Genomic DNA, 19,380 nt, shown 5'->3' with positions numbered 1-19,380 from the left:
GATCCGGGACATTTAGCCTCCAGAACTGCGAGAGAAAAAATTTCAATTGTTTAAGCCGCGCAGTCTGTGGTACTTTGTCGTGGAAGCCCCAGCAAACCAACACAGACGGTGATAGACCATCGCTGTGTATCAGATGAGCATGTGAATGAACAAAATAAGAGACTTCCTTTTGAGGCTACAGGGGGAAGCAGAAATAGAACGGCTCAGTGACCTCACAGTCTCACCCGTGCTGGTAGGGCATTTGGAGGGAGAGAGCGCCCCCCCATGCATCCACTGAGATTGAGTTGGGCCTATTTTGGATCTGGATTACTGCCACTGCTCAGATGCCTAGTGGGGAACAATTGACTATACATCCGTTTTCACCTGCTATAGATCAGTCACTGCCTATTAATTCTTTCAGTGCCAGCTTTGACTGAAATGTGTCCTGGCGTATATGTGAACCTGTACGATCATCCTTTATACATAAAATTGGGAAGCTGTGCCTCCCTACAAGAAATATCTTTCATTTGGGATTAGAAAATCAAGCAACAGTTTCCCAGGATGATCTGCTGAAGAATAGGAGTCAAGTGTCAATGGCTCTGCGGCAGGCTTGTAACAAAAACAAGCAAGCAAGCAAACAAATAAAAGGCAAGATTCCGTACATTAGCATAGGCCTTGTGATACACTAATGCCACACACACACACACACACACACACACACACACACACACACACACACACACACACACACACACACACACATGCACACACACCCCCATTGGCCTAGAAACCCTCCACCGTCCCAAGTCTAAGTGCATGGGGTACAGCCACACCTGACATCTCTTTGTCTATATTCTTTCACAGCTTTTCTAAAGGATTTTAGCTTTTGTGACTTCTCCCACGGCCTGTTTTTTAAAGGAATCCACTTTTACGTGGTTCCTTTTGTATAAATACACATGGGCCTAGGGAGAAGATTCCACAGTGTAATGGACCTGCTTCCCTCCGTTACCTGCCACTGCACAGAGATGAGATGCGTATTTCTCCTTCTTCCAATTAAACTTGCTGACAGGCAGAACTGGGTGCAAAATGAAATTTTAAAAGAGAAGCTATCAAGAGAATAGAATCTAAATGTTCTCATTGCACATACATACACAAATTAATTATGTGAGGTGAAAGATATGTTAACTAATCTTAGTGGAGTGATCATTTTATAATATATACATGTATCAAATCATCACCTGGTACACCTTAAACTTACACTGTTTTATGTCAATTATATTTCAATATAGCTAGAAAAATAAAAGAGCAGCCATAATGAAGAAGATGGCCAGCAAGCAAGAGTAGTTCAAGGAAAACTAAAAATTTTGTATGAAATAACAGGAATCTAGGGAAGTGGACTCCAAGATGCTATTTTTATTTTCACCATTTCAGGTTAACACGGATTGAGTTAATGATGTTTTCCTATAGCTCCCAGGCAACTCAGAAATGACACGGCTCAGATGAGCAGAGATGCACTTTCTGACTATTTGAAAGGGATGAGGAGCAAGGTCTGGGGCTTGTGCTGCGTCCCCGGGCTGCAGAAATAGAGGAAAATAGTATTAATCAGGGATTTCCTCCTGTACCCTGAGCAAATGGCAATTTCCACAGGTCCTCTCCTTGTCAGTTTCACCAGTTTGAATCAACTGCTCAATTTCAGTGGCTAACAGGCTTTTTTTTAATTGAAGTAACCTCCAAAGTCCAATGATGGGAAATGAGCCACATTAGAGTAGAGGATCATTTAAAAATCCTGAATTCCATTCCACCTTTAGTGTTCATGTTTTCCATGGGAATGATAAAAATGTGTAGGTTCAGAAAAAGGAAATTTCTAACACCCAAATGGGAAAATTTGAGATGTTTCCTGTTGCTAACAGATTGTTAAAGACCAAAGAACCAGCTCAAACTGAGGTCCACTTTTTGGAGGACTGGAAATTGCTATTTGGGGATTTTATACCTACCTTTTTAAGTCAGTCAAGATGGGTAGAGACATTTTAGAGCTTCAGCTCTACTTTCTTCTTTAGAAACATTTTCTCAGCATACACCTTTTATGGAATTATTTGATTATTTTCTTAAAGTTATTTAATTATTCAAAAACCTGACTCATAAATGCTTCATGAGCTTCCACAAGTGGTGTGTGTGTGTGTACATGCATGCTCACATGCATGTGTGTATATTTTTGTGTGCACCCTTGGACAACTCTTGTCTGTAAGTTTTCTAGATAATTGTCTGCATTGGACTGTAAGCTCCAACAGGACTATTCCTAGGTCTCTTAATGTTGAACTCTTATTTTGTGGTATTCAAAGCATAAGCATAATGGAGATGGTGAAAGGTAGAGCATCTTTCCTGAGAAGGGAAAATGACGTTTCTGGTTATTCATATCATATTATAATCCATACTCATATTATCAGTTCACATTGCCATATTTTGTTATATTCAAATATATTATTTGTATTATGGAATTTTTTACAAAGAAAAGCATTCAGATACATAATATAAAGACATTCAATGTTAAATGATCTATAAAAAGCAGAAGTCATGAATGTTTAGTCTTCCTTTCAAGCTTTTGGCCTCCAGACAGCATCCATCCTGTGTTAAATGCATTGTCTATTGTACTCTTATGGATTTTTTTTATTGTGGCAAAAACATATAACATAAAATTAACTATATTAGCCTTTTTAACTGTACCAGTTTAGTAGTGTTAAGTATATTTACCTTGTTGTGTACAGAATCTCTAGAAGTTTTTCATCTTGCAGAATTGAAACTCTATGCCCATGAAAAAACAACTCCCCTTCTCCTTCTCTGCTCAGCTCCTGGTAAATACCATCCTAATTTTTGTTTCTAGAGATTTGACTATTTTAGAGATCTCATATAAGTGGAGTCACACAATACTTGTCTTTTGTGACTGGCTTCTTTTACTTTTAGCATAATGTCCTCAAGGTTCATTCATTCTTTAATATTTGGCAGGCTAGCTCTCCTTTCTTAAGGCTGAATAATATTCCACTGTGTATATATATCATCTTTATCCATTCAACTATTGGTGGGCACTTGGATTGCTTCCACCTCTTGGCTAGTATGAATAGTGCTGCTGTGAGCATGGGTGTGCAAATCTCTCTTCAGACCCTGCTTTCAGTTCTTTGGATATATACCCAAAAGTGGGGTCATTGATAGTTGGGTTTTTAGTTTTTTAAGGAACAGTATACTGTTTTCCATAGTGATTGAACCTTTTTACAATCCCATATGTAGTACAGAAAAGTTTCAATTCTTCTACATCCTCACCAATACCTGTTATTTTCTATTTTTCTGATAGTAGCCATTCTAATGGGTGTGCCTCTTACTGATTTTTAACTAACAGGTTCCACAACTTCTATTAGGGTCTGTTTCATTGTCCTGTAATCTTCACTACTGAAATATCTTACTGTTTGTTCATTCACTCACTAAGCCTTTGTTTAGCACCTCCTTTGTGCTAGGGAGAAGGGGATAGAAAGACTTTTTTTAAAAGACATCTTGCATGCCATAGGAAAGCTGACAATCTCATCAAGAGCAGACCTCTAAATAATATGATCAATACACTACATTTACTTCACTTAAGAAAAGTGATGTGTCAAAATAGACTCTGGTGCAATGTGACATGGCAGGACTAAGGAGGGAGTACTTAAGTACTGCTTGGTGAATGAACTCCAGGGAGGTGATGGTTGAGCTGATTCTTGAAGCATAAGGTTCTTAAGACAGAGGAGGAGAAAGGAAAGGCTCAGGGGGCTTGCATGTGTAAATGTAAAAGGGATGGAATAGTGCCAAAGTTTAGGAAACCAGAGAGAGTTTCCTATGGAGATGGTTAGAGCACAGGATGTGTGGTGGAGTGTGACAAAGGCACAAAGGAGGGTGACACAGGAAATGGCAGATTTGATGCCAAGACGGAAGCAGGAACCAACTATGAAGGACCTTATGTGTTATGCTTCAGAGAGAATGTGTCTTATGTGGTCAGAGAAGAGAAATGGATTGAAAATGTAACAGGGCTGAGGGAGGGAAGGTGAGGAATCCAGGATGACTCAAATTTCTGGGTTAGGAAACTGGGCGGATGGCATTGGCGTTAATTGAGATGAGAAAATAGGAAAAAGAATAAGGGGCTGTTGGTGCTCATTGGGGTAGCACCACTAGGAGGATAACAAGGAGACAGAAGAGGTATGAAGTGCCTATAAAATATGGAAAAAGAGATGTTCAGAGACGTGGTTGGAAAAATGAGCCTGGAGCCCCAGAATGGGGTCTGAGCCAGAACAACAGATTTGGAAATCACCCTGGATAAGTTAATAAAGCCCCGGGAGGGGATGACATCACTCAGCAAACAACCCAGAATATGGGAAGATAGACAACAGAATTCCAGGAAGCCCAGTTTTTATAAGATGAGAGACACAAGAAGAGGTTAGAAGAGCCAGAAGGAAAAAGTCCTCTGGTTGGTCGGAGAATGAGATAATGCGCCAAACTGTCCAGTGAATTTGGCGACCAGATTATTGTCCCCTTGGCAAGAGAATTTTCAGTGGATTAAGGCCATGGGGCTCAGACTGCAGTGACTCAAGGGAGGTGGGGAACAGAATACTCTAAATGTAGAATACTCTTTCAAAGTTTTTGGAAAAAAGAAAAGGGGAGAGCAGGATGGGTAGCTGGAGAACTGAAAGAAAGGTTTTACTTTGCTTTTCTGGGATGAATGGCAATTAGGCTGGGAGAAAGGGAACAGTGAAATGGAGGAGAAAGGGGGAAACTGATTCAGTGAGATCCTGACCTGTAAAAACTTGCTGGGCTCAAAAGTGTAAGTGGTGGCCCAGCATCAGGCAAGAAGAGGTAAGAACAGATATTCTAGGGCACATCTATGCCACCAAAGTGGACTCATTCCTTCTTGCACTTTATAACGAGTCTCTTAATTTCTCAGCAAAGATGGAAAATGGGTCAACCTCTCTCTCCATATTAAAACAACAGAAATACAAATCGTACTACCTAAATGTCTGCTCCTCTCTTAGTCATTTGAACTCCATCTAAATCTTTTGTACAAGTCACCTTTAGTTTGAATAATCCAAAAATAACAGAAGGACTCTCCTAGGTATTACTCCATAGGATTTCCCAGAAAAATAGGAATCCTGAGTTCACTGATGGCAGAGTTGCTAAGCAACCATGTCACAATCTAACCTGATATACCAAAGTGGCCCGACACAGGGAATTGCCTCACTTTAAGTGCAAATGTAACTCCATACTTCATTTTACGTTCTTCCCTTCCCCCATACATTTGTCAGCCTTTATGAAAGGGAAAATTTGCCATAAAACACAAAAGATATGTTTCCTTAACAATGAAATTTATTATGCCAGATAGGCCATGATGCAAAAATGGTACCTATGTCTACTCCAGAACAGAAACTGGAGAAATTCTTGAGTTATTAGAATGCTTTCATTTAGAAACGCTCCATCTATTGTGCAGTTGCAACATGTTTGTTGCTAGAGACAAATAGAAAAGATTTGCCTGAAGAATTACAGATAGGACTTAACTCCGAACATTTTTTAATGAGCTTCAAGGGACTGTTTTCTTGAGCACAGAGCACAAGAGGGTGATAGAGAAACACAATATTTATTATTAAAATTCTTGATATAATGTGCTTTGTGTAACACTCTGAGATTTACAACATTTTTGCCCACTAACTGCCATTTTTTTTTTTGGAGAATAGTATTTCTAAGATGATTATGATGACTGAGGAACAGAAAGGGAGCTAATATTGGCTGGGTAATATTAGGGTCAGGGAACTGGAGTCTAGGAACCTTGCGTACATAATCTCATTTATCTCCCAACCTATGAAATAGTTATTATCCTTCGTTATTCCATACATTCACATTTATTAATGGAGAAAGAAACCCAGATGTGTGTGTTAGATCCAGGACAGGGTCTTTTCTTTTCTCCGTGTTTTTCAATATGGAATCCCTTAAACTCTGGAAGATTAAGTGATCTCTATCTACTACTTGAACCCTCTCATTATTATCTTTCCTTACACTCATGTATAATCATTCCTTGTAACTCTAGTCTATAACTGTTTTCTTACTAAGCACTCTCACCTACCTGGACTGCTGTATTACTCCTGCTATAATGCTGCTATTCTTACCTTGTCTTCAAAGCCCAGGCTAACATTCCATTTTCTCACCACGTCTTCCCCCAACACTCCCAGAATTCCTTGATGGCCTGGTGTGCTGACCTCTAAAACCCTCACTAAGACCAGTAACAAATCAAGCCTATTATAGCAATGGACAATATACAGTGGAACCATGACGGGTTAATAGATATTAAGTCCTTCTATCAACACTTGATGTTCTGGGACCAGAAAACATTAATATGAATAGAAGACCTTCAAAGCTGCTAAACCAGGTATGTAACAATGTATACAGTACGTTCATTAAAGCAAAGAGGATGGTATTACTCCTACATCCCAAACAGAAAGCCAGTGAAGATGAAACTGATGAATGGTCATTTCATGAAATGAAATCTAAAACTGGTATTTTCCTCCTCTGTCCTACCAGATTAGAACTCTGGTAAGAGCATAAAACCCTGGTCACCACTGTTAGATGGACGAAACAAAGAGGCCATTAGACTGAGGTGGCTCTGATGCTGCGGCAGTCTGCATAAGCAAACTAAAGTCTAAACCTGTACATGCCTCAAGATTATGAAATCAAAGTCCAAAAAGACAACCAATCACAAACAGCTTTAAGTAGGCTTTAAGCTATAGCCAATCAATAATTTCCTTGTTTTGCTTTTGCTTTTTTTACAAAAGTCTGTGGGTAAAATTGTAATATTTTCAGAATCTCTGCCCTGGCTTTAGTGCATCTGCATATCAATAGGTGTTTCCAAGAAGTGGAGAGAAGTATCATCTCCGTATCAGTGGTATTTCAAGGGGTAAAGAGAAGTGGTCCACATATCAATAGATAATTACATGGGCATGAGAGGGCTAATCTGGACCTGAGAGGTTGGGTGGAGCTCTCTTCTGTGGCAGCTTGGTCAAAAGAGAGATGGGAAGACTGCTTGTAAGAAATAAATGGGTTTCTTAACTTTATTTCTCCCTTTGACTGATTTCAGTTTCAAAGGTATTTTTGCCCCGGGATCTCCCCCCGGAGCTACAAATTTTTCTCAGAGTTCGTGTCAGGGGAGTGAGGTTAACCACTTCCGGTTTGGCACTGCCTGATTCAAACTGATTTTCTTTTTTATTATTGTATTGTATTGTATTATATTATATTTATTTTATTTTATTTATTTTATTTTGGTATCACTAATCTACAATTACATGAAGAACATTATGTTTACTAGGCTCCCCCCTTTAGCAAGTCCCCCCCACAAACCCCATTACAGTCACTGTCCATCAGCATAGTAAGATGCTGTAGAATCAAATTGATTTTCACTCAAATAATTTTTAATATTAAAAAATTTTTAATTTTAAACCCAATTTCTCGTTTAACAGCACTCTTTGAGAACTATGGATTGAATGAATGAGAAGGAAAAACTTGGTAAGTAATACCTTGGTTAGATATTAGCATTCTCATCTATTGGTGATTGTTCTCTTTCTACAAAAGATATCTCATTGCAAAATATGCTCTCATTTGTCTCAGCTGGATTGTTCCCCCTCAAGGCAAGGGCCTCTTGTTCAATATCTTCATGTTTCTAACGCCTAGCATGGGAATCACTCAACATATATTCCAGGTTGTTGGCAATGAATATTGCCATCTATTCCTTCTAGGTAAGGGTTCATAATTCTCTCCTCCAAAGTCACCTTCTTTTAAGATCTAAAGAGGATTGGGAACATTAACTAGCATCCACCTAGTGGTAAATAACTGGCTTCTTAAGGGTTTTGTGTGTGTGTGTGTGTGTGTGTGTGTATACTTCTGGGACATTTTGAACAGGCATTAGATTGTATTCCCACATTGCCTCTTCATATAAATAAAGACTGTATGTCAGAGACAGATTGTGCAAGTCAAATTTCCATCCACAATAATACTCAGCCACCTTTAAAAATGCATTTCACTGGAATTTCATTCTAAATGAACATTAAAAAACAGGCATGCAAAATTAAGAAAAACATTGATTTTAGTATAATAAAACTGATTTCATTAGTTTCCAGAAATTTGGAAAATAAAACCATATATGGCACACTTGGCCATAAAAAAAATGCACTGAAGTAGTTCATTCTCATCTATAACGTCTGATCAAAGACAACACTTTTGTCACATACACATCTATTTGCTTGCATCTGTTACAGACTGAGCTGTTCATTAGATTTAATGTGCTCCCATGGATCCACTGGCTAATAAAAAGGCATGGTTTGTGTACTTTGCTGCCATTTGGGCACAAAAATTATCCTAGGCTGAAAGATATTTTGTGTTCCTCTACTCCCCCCTGCTGGTAAATTCTAATATAGTGCTTTTATTTTTTTTTAAGTCAAGCTGATAGAAACATTGTTTTTAAAATAAGAGAAAAATAAATGTTGAAAGTCATTAAAAAAAGTGTTCATTCGTTTCCTAAAATGCAATTCTTTAAGTTTGAGATATTAAACATTATTTTCTAGAGCAAACTATTGGGCCATATAATGTGTTTTTAGTGTCCAGATGTTTTATCCCCCACTTATATTTGATGTATAGTCAAAAGAATGGAGCCATATGAAATAGGAAGAGTGTATTTGGCTACAAAAATGTAATTATAAATGAATCCATTTAAAAATTGAAATAGCACACTGCACCACACTTTGCTTATATTGATCCATTTACATTACAAATCATTCTCACCTATGTACACCTCATTTATTTCATACAACAGTACTATGAAACAGGTATGCACGTTCTAAAGTATAGAACTTATTAGTATAATAAAACTTCCTAAAATGCAAAAAGGATCACTGGGGTCAGTCTCAGGTAAGATTCTGAAATCGATTCACATATTTGGCACCTCCAACTGTTCCCTTTTTTGCCATTTCCTCTATAAACCCCTCTGTCTTTTCCCTAGGTGACCCATGGTTTAATGCTGTCAAGGTCTCCCTTTAGAAAATAAAGGGAAAATAAACTGAAACATTTAGTGTCTTATCTCTCAGGATAATTTGCATTTTAAAAGAAAATCAGAACTAAAGCCCAACTAGGATATCACAGAGATGGTGAGGGAGACATTTGTAGATAGAAAGGTTTTCAGTTGCTACTCACATCAAAAGGTGAAGGTGATGGCTTTTGAATGAAGGCTGCCCCCAAGTCCACTGGTGTCTCCCACAGGGAAGGTACTGCATTCAGCGTTGTGTGCGTTAGATCAAGGGTGGGTTTTGGAGCTCAGCAGATCCACGTTGCATTTTGATCCTGACATTTCACATCTTACAACATTGTACAATTATCGTAACCTATCTAAATCTCAGCTTTCCTATCTGTAAAATAGGGATAATACCACTTCTTGGGGCTGCCGTAGCTTGCATGCTGTATACAATAAACCACTTCGTAGGGCTCTTAATGTCTGGCATGTTACATAAAATGTTTGTTAGTTCCCTCTGATTCTTCCCTTGATGGCGCTTCTCACATAGCACAGTAATTCAAGTTTGGCGAAAGGTTAGATTAGACAGTAACACCTACTAATTTTAGTAATCAGGTTTTTGCAGGTGAATAAGCTCTTTCCTAGGCAATTTTTCATTGGAACATTCACCAGAAATATCTCCAAATCAGATCTCATAACTGACCCAGCACTCCTGTGGGTATTGAAGACTTTTCTGGATGTGAGATATCCACATAGCTTCATGTTTCCCTCTGTCCACTCTCTGGGCTGTGAAGCCACCATCTTTAGTAATAACCACTTCTGCCTGGTGTGGTACAAAAGAATAAAATCTACATAGAGCTCATGGAAGCTCAGGTCATGCATGGAAGGGCAATGGAAGGACAGGTCATGGATTTGAGCCAGTCACCATCATAGACTCAGGGTCAGGTGCCCGGTACCATTAAGAAACCATCAGCATTGCCTGCCATCAGCCTGGCCTCCAACGTGAGACGATGTCTTAGCAGCTTGTTCTGTTATCACCCATATCTCTCTCTCCTTTTGTCTCCAGGAAAGGTTTGTCTCCAGCCAAAGCAATAATGGCTCCCCGCAGAGTTCCACAGAGACGGAATCCGATGAGCCAGAAGGTAGTTCAGTGAATTTAAGACCGCTGGCAGGGGTTAAGTGATTCCACCCCTGCTTTAATTTTGGCCATAAAAATGCCCTGAGGTAGTTCATTCTTCTCATCTCCTATAAATTCTGATCAAAAGTCAAGGCATTAGGATTTTAATGCCTCATATATTCTGTGGATTATAGTAATGTACTTTACTGCTATGACCTTTTCAATATTCTGTAATTTGCTTGACTGAATCTGGAGCTCTCCTCCATTTACAGCATTATTGACCTCCGTAGGAAGCACACAGGGTAAACAGATAAACACACTAAACTCTTCAAGGGAAACAAGCCAGGGCAGGGGTGAGGGGGGTCCCCCATGAGCCACGTCAATCTAGCGGGGAAATCGGGGTGCTGCCCTTTTCCCTTACATTAAGGGACCCATAATATAAGTTCCATTGGGAGTGAAGTTCAGCAGAGAAGGCAACAGTGGAGGAGCAGGGAGAAAGGATCACATCAGAAAAATCCTGAAAAAGAGTTTCACACAGTGTGGCACACAGGGTCATGACTGTCTCACTTGCAGCATTTCCTCCAGCTGTCAGAAGGCTCTGAAGGCAGAGACTTCTTCCTTTGTACCAGCCACAAGTACCTGTAATAACAGTTAACATTTGAGTTCTTTAATGTACCAGGTTAAAATGCTAAAAATTTTAAAGAACCATGTTATTCTCATAACAACGCTTTGATGTGGACACTTTAATATCTCCATTTCACAGATGAAGAATTTGGAGCTCAGACAAGCTTTCCCATAATTAAGTGGTCGAGCTGGTATTCAAACAGTGAATTTGACTCCACTCCAGCTAGTGGCATAAACATTGGACACTCAGATTTCCTGCTGCAAGGAGCACGGCCGACAGCCCCAGCTGCTGACCTTCTGGATCCACGTGGCATTTGCACGATGAGCTGCTCCGGCCAATGACTGAAGGTCACAGTGCTGGCCCATTCCTGTGTGTTACAGGAGCCCTCTACCGTGACCAGGTGAGGAACTTCCCAACAGCTGGGCCACAATTTCCTAGAACTGCCCTGCAGTTGGAGCTTCTTCCTACCCAACCTTCCCTCCCTCCCCATTCACAGGTGTCGGACATGCATCTTGATCTGAAGGCTCCCCTTGCCTGTTCCTGCTTCCTCCTGTTTATCCTTCACAAGCACCTGCCCCCAAATTTCTCTTGTACATTTGATCACATCTTGGTGTCTGCTTCTTGGAGGACCTCAAACACACTACTGCTGCCTTATTCTGGGAATGCCGTAAACCTCCCTCTTCTTGTCTGCTTACACCAAGGGTCAAGCAAGCCACACTAGTGACATTTAGATTGATGGAATGCCTGTGTTTGAAAGACCTTGGATATTTTCAAACATTTACCTTCCTCATATCCATTCTATCTTCTCTTTCTTTTAATGATAAAACATATATGATCTATAACTGTCCAAATTTCTTAGATCTGAGGGACCACAGAAATGTCTGACTAAAGCTTGGAGACACAGAGTGAACACAGAGACAGGAAAACCCCCCAAGTAAGAGACAAGCAGGTCAGAAGGGTCTTCTCAAGGGGCTTATGTGTTCATTCCCCAAACACCAGCCACCAAGTGCTTTGAAATGGCAGTTTCTCTCCATTACAAAAGTAATTCAGCAGTCAACTACTAGGAGGTGAAGCCTAATGCACATTAACTAGAAAGTCCCAAAATACAAAGGTGTAGTAAAGGCCCCTAGAGATCCTGTGGCAGGGAAATTAGTTTAAATTCCCACATTTATTTGACAAGGGATCTACTTTTTACACTCCTCAGAACTAGGCATCTGGAGTGTATACACATAGGTTCCTCTACCTTCCTCTAGTTCCAAATCCAGTGTCTTTTAATTTTCATGCTCAACGGGTTTTCTTGCCTTTTTTGTTCACCCAGCTCTATTAGAGTGGCAGCTGAAAGCTTTTCTTGCTAATAAGAATTCCTCATTCATTCATTCATCCACCCAAAAAGCATTCACAGAGAATTTTGTTCAAAGGTTTGGGCTACATGTTGTGGGAAGTACACATGAGCCTGGCCCCTGCCCTCTCCAGGGATTAGACCTAGAGGGGGAAGGGTAAGGCATGCACGTAGACTGCTCAGCAGGAGCTGCTCCTGACTGGGCCTCCAGTGTCACTCCTTGGAAACATCAGGGAAGATTTTGTGAGGAAGGCATCTTTGTGCTGGCTGCCAAGTGCCATCCTCCTTCATGCTGACTATAGCTCCATTTATTTTCAAAATGGAAGTGACTTTTTAATGATTACAAAGTAACTGTGCATTCACTTCCTGGGGCTAGTGTAAAAGCACTGCAAACTGGGTGGCTTAAAACAACAGAAATGTATTCTCTCACAATTCTGGAAACTAGAAATCTGAAGTCAACATGTTGGATGTTGTCAGGCCTGTCCTCCCTCTGAAACCTGTACGGGAATCCTCACCTCTTCCTAGCTTCTGGTGGTGGGCACAAACCCTTGGCGTTTCTTGGCTGGCAGATGCAGCCCTTCAGTTTCTCTCCATCATTTCATGATGTCCTCTGCTCATGGCTGTGTCTGCCCCTTGTAAGGATATTTGTCATATGGGATTGTGGGCCCAGCCTCCTCCAGTATAGCCTCATCTTAACCAAGCACTTCTGCAAAATAAGGTCACATTTTGAGATGCCAGGGCTTGGGACTTTAATGTATCTTTGGGGACAGAATTCCACCCATAACAGTATACTTATGAAAAATGCAGATGATAATAGCAGAAAAGCACAAAGAAGAATGTGAAAATCACCTACAAAGTTACCACTCAGAGAAAACCACTCTTCAAAAAATCTTTCCATTTTTCTACATATAAAGGACAACAATCATATCTACATATAAAGGACAACAATCATATGTACAAGTTTGTGGCTTGCTTTTTCTCAAATTACATCCTGAATATCTTCCAAATAAATAAATGAATAACACCCATGAAATTGGTACACAGTAATTTATCTAATCAAGCCCCTACTGTGGTTGATGGCACTATTAACCTGTCCATTTCTTAGCACTGTAAAAGACAGAAAAACTCCTAAGCCTGTATGTACTTGGTTTGTTTTTATTTAATCATTTTAGTTTATCTGCCATTATCTTTTCCCATCTCATTTTTCCTACCTTAAAAAAAATAAGAAAAATGTCAACAGCTTGGATTTCTTGCTCCAGAACAGATATGTCTTCCTACAGAGAAATTTGTATTGGTCTCTCACACACAAGTCTCAGAAGGCTATTGATAAGCTTGACATCTTTTGTCAGTTGTTTCAAAGTCAGCACAAATCCTGGACTATTCTTTTGGATATCAGAACCACACACAGGCAACCTCAAGGGCAAGAGAAAACCCTGTGAGCTGAGAGACTAGAAGACCTAAAATCATCTAGTCAGATGATCAAATTTCTCCTTTAGATTCTCTCTACTTAATTGTTAAATTTACATATTATAAAATACAACAAAAAATTCGGTTTTCCCACCTCATAACCCAGAGTAAGAAACATTTTTGAGCTTAGACCATTGGCTTTTGAGACCAGACCAGAGCTTCTTGAACTTCAATGTACAAATCACTGGGAACCTTACAAAAATGCAGATTGTGATTCTGTAGGTGTGGAGAGGGGCCCGAGTTAACTTCTTGTCTAACCAGTTTCCAGGTGATGCCAATTTATGGACCACATTTTGATGGAAAGGCTGAGAGGGATATTTGCACGCAGGAGGCTTACTCCGGGAGCTCTTAAAACACCACCAGTAAATAAGTGAAGGAAACAGCAGTGGACAGATGAAGAAGCTGAGCCATAATACAGTTGCCACATCCCTGCTTGGAAAAAGGTGACCTTTGTAGCTCCTCAAATCAGACCCAGAACTTTTCTCTGTAAAGCCAAAATGATTGTCCTTGAAATCCCTGCCTCCAAGGCCAGGCCCATTGCACAGGCACATGATCCACTTACTAGTAAAACAGAAACATTAGAGGAATATCTGTCTTAAATTTGGACTTGACTAAGATAGAAAACGATGCAATGTTTCCTCTGGTCACTAGAGCTGACACCAGAGTAATGGACACCAGGGTGCTTCACCTGCATCTACCCGTCCAGAACTGACATGCTCGCTCTCCCCATGTGCAGCAGGAGCCCATCCTACAGGAAGTTTTCTGTAGCTGTCCTCAACTGAGACAAGGGCCAGACATCTACCGCGTGCTTCCACATAGGCCAGACATGGCATGCAGACTGCAGACTGCCCCAGGGAGGAGGCGTCATGTGGGGTGAAGCAGCTCTCTTGCAGGGGTTCTCAGCAGGGTTCTGCTATGAACCTTCGGGAGCAACACTCCTGTTGCACGTGGGGAGAGCGAGCATGCAGATGGGAGCAAGCATAGCTCCGGATGGGGAGATGCACATGAAGTGCCCTGGTGTCAGCTCTAGTGACCAGAAGAAATCATTGCATTGTTTTCATAGTCAAGTCCGAATTTAAGACAGATGTTTCCTCAAATGTTTCTGTTTTACTAGTAAGTGGATCACGTGCCTGTGCAACGGGCCCGGCCTTGGAGGCAGGGATTTCAAGGACAATCATTTTGGCTTTACAGAGAAAAGTTCTGGGTCTGATTTGAGGAGCTACACAGGTCACCTTTTTCCAAGCAGTGATGCAGGAAGAAGGTTTAGGGAGGCACTCTGGCAGATTCTTGACTAATTTTACAGAAAAGGACACTAAGTGTGAATAAAGTGAAGGTTCCTATGGCCAGGATTCTCACCTGGCCCTGGTTGGCCAGCTCACTACACACATGTGGGCAATATGTCGTTATTGACTCTACATAGAGAGCCCCGCCCAGTGCTCTGGGCATCATGGTGGCAGGGCTGCAAGGCTGCAGGAGAGCGGAGACGAGACTGGAGTGGTGGCAGCACTGAGGACAGAGACTGAGACCGCTTTGGGGGTAGTGGAGCCCAGAGGCAGAGACTGGCTTGCTGCATGCAGACTTGCTCTGAGTGGATGGGATTCTAGTGACTGAACTGCCACCATGGGAATAAAGTTGGGTATAAACCCTTTCACCCCAAGAACGTTCCATTGTCATTTCTTTGGTCTCATTAAATCCATAGTGAACTTGTCCAGGGCTGAAACCCACTGGCACGGCAGTGAGATAGCACCTAAAGAAACTGATGTTTGCCACCTAGGGGCACTAAGACAAAGTCTAAAGTTCAATAGAGTTTCCCTTTACCTAGTTAATGGACTCTATGGGACTTTCAATAGTAATATTTGACTACTTTTGAGAGGTAGGAGTGGGAGTTCACTGGAGTGAGATAAAATAAAAATATCAAGGATAAAATAGCCTTCAGAAAAAGATAAAATCAGACCCATTGTTTATTCGACACTGGATAAATCCCAAATGGATCACAGATCTAAATCTAAGAGATGACACCATACCAGTACTAGAAGAATGAATAAATTCCTTTAGTACCTGGGAGTGGGGAAAACATTTGTACTTAAGAGGCAGAATACAGAGCACTAAGAGAAAGGCCAATTAATTAGTTTAAATAAAACAAAAAAAAGCAAAGCAGAAAGTTGAATGAAAGTCATTTGAAAAGTTCAGCTTACATCACAGAGAGCTATGAAAGTCTCGAAAATTTTTAAACAAGGCCATCATGATGGAAAATAGTGAAAGGACAATTCTAATAAAAAGAAATGCAAATAGACCTTAACAGGTGAAAAGGCTGATTTACTTATTTCAATTAGTATTCAAGAGCTGTTGGTGGGTCTTTAAGAAAAGGAAATCTGAGACATCTAAAATCCAAAATAATGTGAAGTTTGGGGGAGGAAGAAGGCTAAAAAAAAGTAAGTAATTTTTTAAAGTTATGTCCAAAGCAAGAAGAGAGAAGAGTTAGAATGGTTTAGTCTAGTCTGTAATGTACTGGTACCTGTTGAAATTCATGGATTTTCTGCAGTGACTTTTCTCCCAAACACTGTTCCTACTCCACCACTTCATCTTCATCTTTTAATCAAATTAATTCATACTGATACTTCGGAGCAGTTAATGATTGGTACTTTGCCCTCCAGCCCCCAGGATCTTTTATTTTACCCCGTCGCAGAATATTCTTCCTTTCCGTAGTGCACTTCTCTCAGTTGATAATTATTCCCCCTTTAAAAGTAATTATTTTTTACATTGCATTTCAGCCACTTTAAGTGCCGGAAATCACACCGTTTTGCTCATCATCCTATTCCATACTACATAGTAAGTGCTCAACAAACAATTGTTAAAATGAAGCAAAATGCTTAACGTTCTTGTTTTCCCCCATATCTTTCGAGAATTTTCTTTTAGATTGGTAAGGGTAGAACACCTAAAGACTTCAACTCCAAGAAGAGCAAAATGACTCTAAGAAAACTTTCCCTACTTAAATCCATTCATTTGGCAAATAGTCGTTTAGCCCCTGCCAAAGTCAGACAGGGGGGATGCAGCAGCGGATTCGGCAAATGAAGTTCTGTCGCCACTCTCACCAAGTGTAAGAGGGAGTGAAGCGAGGGGTAGTGAACAGACGCTCTGTTGTCCGTATTGAGTCCAAGTGTTCTGCCCTACACGAATTACATCCTAGAAAACCGAGGACACACTTGATGGGGCAGCTGATGTCTGAAAATGAAAAAGCAGCCCGGGATCAGGAGCCGGGTACATGCAGTGCTGGCTGCCAGCAAGAAAGCCGAGGTTTCAGCGACGCGCGGCCCGGCGCCGGGCTCCTCCACCGCATAACTCCGGATTCCACCGAAGTAAGTTGCTGCGGCTGCGCCTTCCGCGGATTTCGCGTTCCCCCAAATATGGCCCAATTACCATGTCGGAAGTTCCACGAAAGGCCTTGGGTTAGGATTTCTAAAGTAGGCGTTTGTAAATCCTGACTCAAGTTGTCTCACCCTGGATTCCATAGAATCGGTTTCTCAGTAAACAGGGCCTTTAGTGTCACCTAAATTCTGAAAAAACGCGAATGAGGTGTCTATCACATTTCCCCAAAAAGATTGTCTCAGGCGCTGGCCATGTGTATTAAAATATGCTTTAACTGATATTTCCTCTAAAACTATGGTTATGAAGGAGCAAGTGGAACTCACCTTTCTTTCATGGTTTTTTGGTGTTGTCAGCCACGCCCTTTGCGGTCTCTGTTTGGCCCGCGCCTCAGGAGACAGGCGGCTCCTGGCCACCCTCCGAGGTCCTGATTTTGAAAAACGGAGCAGGCCAATCAGAACGCGGAGCGCTGCTTGGCGCTGCCATTTGATCCTGGGCTGGAACTGAGAGTGGGACGGCTACTGTGACTCTGTGTTTGCAGACGCGGTGTGGACGGAGGCTTGAGGATTGCTGCTCGGCTTCAGGGAGCGCACCAGGATGTGCAAGCCGGGGGCCACAGTCAGGCTGAAGGGGAAGGGAAGGAGCAGCCTGTGAAACGGGGTGACGGCGGCGACCAGCCCGGGCGGGGACCGGGACTGGAAGAGGTGCCTGAGCAGCCGGCTGGTCTGGCGGCAGGGCTAGGGCGAGGGGCGCGGGGACGCAGAGACGAACGCCCCCTGAGCCTGCCGGAGCTGGAGGAGCGAGGACAAGGGTCGTCTCTGCTTTCGGAGAGAGACGAGGGCAGTGTGAGGTTTGGAGGAAGGGGGATCTCAGGAAGTGTCCGGAAGTGTTGAGAAGCTGGGAACAGGCGTTGGTACAAGGAATCGAAAGGATCCGGGAGAAAGAAGGGAGGTCTGTGAAAGTTAGCCGAAAAGATCGGGTGACAAAAAAGAGGGTCTGTGTAAGTGAAGGAAAGGTGAGGTCTGGGTAGATCAAAGGGTTGAGAGAAGGTGGTGGAAGTAGCTAGAGAATCGAAGAAAAAGCTGTGGAAGTGGCTGGGGTCCGGGGCCGGAACAGTGCCAGCCGTGGCTGGAAGGCAGCGGAGCAGAGCGCAAACCTGAGAGTGGATATTGGAAGACTTGGTGGCGAACAAGGGTTAGGATTCAGATCCTGCCTGGGAACGTGGGCGACGTGTCCGGGATGTGGGATCGGAGGCTGGTGAGGTTGGCCTTGTTACAACAGCTTCGGGCTGCTTATGGCATTAAGATCAAGGGTGGCCGGGGGCAGGGCGATCGCAGGAGATATGAAACAGCCACGGAAATAGTGGTAAGTTCTGGGGAAGGAGGTTTAGGTTAAAAAAAAAATCACATCTTGTACCATCATTTATTACAAGGTCATGCTAAAATGATCTTTCTGTATGAATCCAAAGAGAAAGTGGTTAAGTATGTCTAATTCAGTCCAGGTGGTCAACTGCTGAAATTTAAGGAAATGACGTTCTGTCTTCTTAACAAAAATTTTTGGTCATTGTGAGAAAGTTGCAGGGTTCGTCAATTTAGGCACCATTGACCTTTGAAGTAGATAATTCTTTGGGGGTGGGGAGGTAGCTGTTCTAAACCTTATAGGATGTTTAGAAACTGTGGCTTCTACGCAGTAGATGCCAGTGACATCTCCCAGTTGTGACAATTACAAATGTTGCCAGATATTGCCAATTCATTGCATTTTGAACAAGTAGCACGTGGGAAGGGAGACAAACACTCTCCACCCCACTGCACTGCCTTAGAGTTAAGATTTGAAGAGGGACAAAGGGGATTAGTACATTTTCCAAATGTATCAGAAGGGGAGGTGTGACAGGGCCTTAGAAATAGGCTTCAGATAATACCTCTAGATTCAGCAATTTGAAAGAAGAATTTTGCCTGATCACGTGTTACTAAATACTTAAGAGATGAAAACTAAGAACTAATTTGCAGAGCTCTCAATTTATCATTTCTGAAAGAAAATAAGTACTTGGAGAAGAAAACTACTAACAGATAATTTGTATACCTCCCAATAGCTTAGAAATTCTCAGGAAATTAGTCATTTGCAACTTAATGGCAACATATTTGTTTACATTTAAAAACTAGTGTAGTTCCTTGAGATTGTAAATCTGGCTTTCCAAGAACTCAAATATAGTTGGTTTTGTAAGGGTATGAAAGTACTCCTAATTTTTTTTTTTCACCTCTTAAGAAAAACTGACACCTGCCTTTAGAGTCAGACTTGAGTTTGAATCCTGCTCTATCCCTTCTTGGGCTGCTTGTTTAATTTTGCTAAGCTTTAGTTTCCTACTCTATAAATGGTATCTTTTGGTTGTTAAGGGGATTTAAAAATGACAAGGTCTGTAGAGAGGACTAGCACAGTGC

The 19,380-nt window shown here is 41.5% G+C and overlaps 1 protein-coding gene and 1 long non-coding RNA gene across 8 annotated transcripts in view; one reads left to right on the top strand and one right to left on the bottom strand.

Annotated features, from left to right (window-relative positions):
• Nucleotides 1-1,292: 1,292 nt before the first annotated feature.
• Nucleotides 1,293-16,804, bottom strand: LOC108392056 (uncharacterized). Of its 2 annotated transcripts, XR_005056045.2 has the most exons (4): nt 16,098-16,804; nt 12,631-12,821; nt 9,220-10,790; nt 1,293-1,553 (listed from the first exon to the last, which is right to left on the bottom strand). It is a non-coding gene; the product is annotated as an uncharacterized lncRNA (long non-coding RNA). The 2 variants fall into 2 exon arrangements; XR_001851926.3 differs by lacking the exon at nt 12,631-12,821 and having other exon boundaries at nt 1,295-1,553.
• Nucleotides 16,730-19,380, top strand: part of ARHGAP11A (Rho GTPase activating protein 11A) — a 24,324-nt gene continuing 21,673 nt past the window's right edge. For 5 of the 6 annotated variants that reach the window (XM_073211587.1, XM_073211588.1, XM_073211586.1 and 2 more), the window contains exon 1: nt 16,730-16,938. In XM_073211587.1, the coding sequence (XP_073067688.1) occupies nt 16,789-16,938 (150 nt within the window). In that variant the 5' untranslated portion in view covers nt 16,730-16,788. Of the gene's footprint in view, nt 16,939-17,443; nt 18,311-19,380 lie in introns of those variants that run through there. The other variant, XM_017652025.3, reaches the window with a different exon arrangement.

The sequence above is a fragment of the Manis javanica genome, chromosome 8 (genome assembly GCF_040802235.1).
Source record: "Manis javanica isolate MJ-LG chromosome 8, MJ_LKY, whole genome shotgun sequence".
NCBI classification, from domain to species: domain Eukaryota; kingdom Metazoa; phylum Chordata; class Mammalia; order Pholidota; family Manidae; genus Manis; species Manis javanica.
Note: the sequence above shows the minus strand (reverse complement) of the source record. Positions and strands in the feature narration are given on the sequence as shown.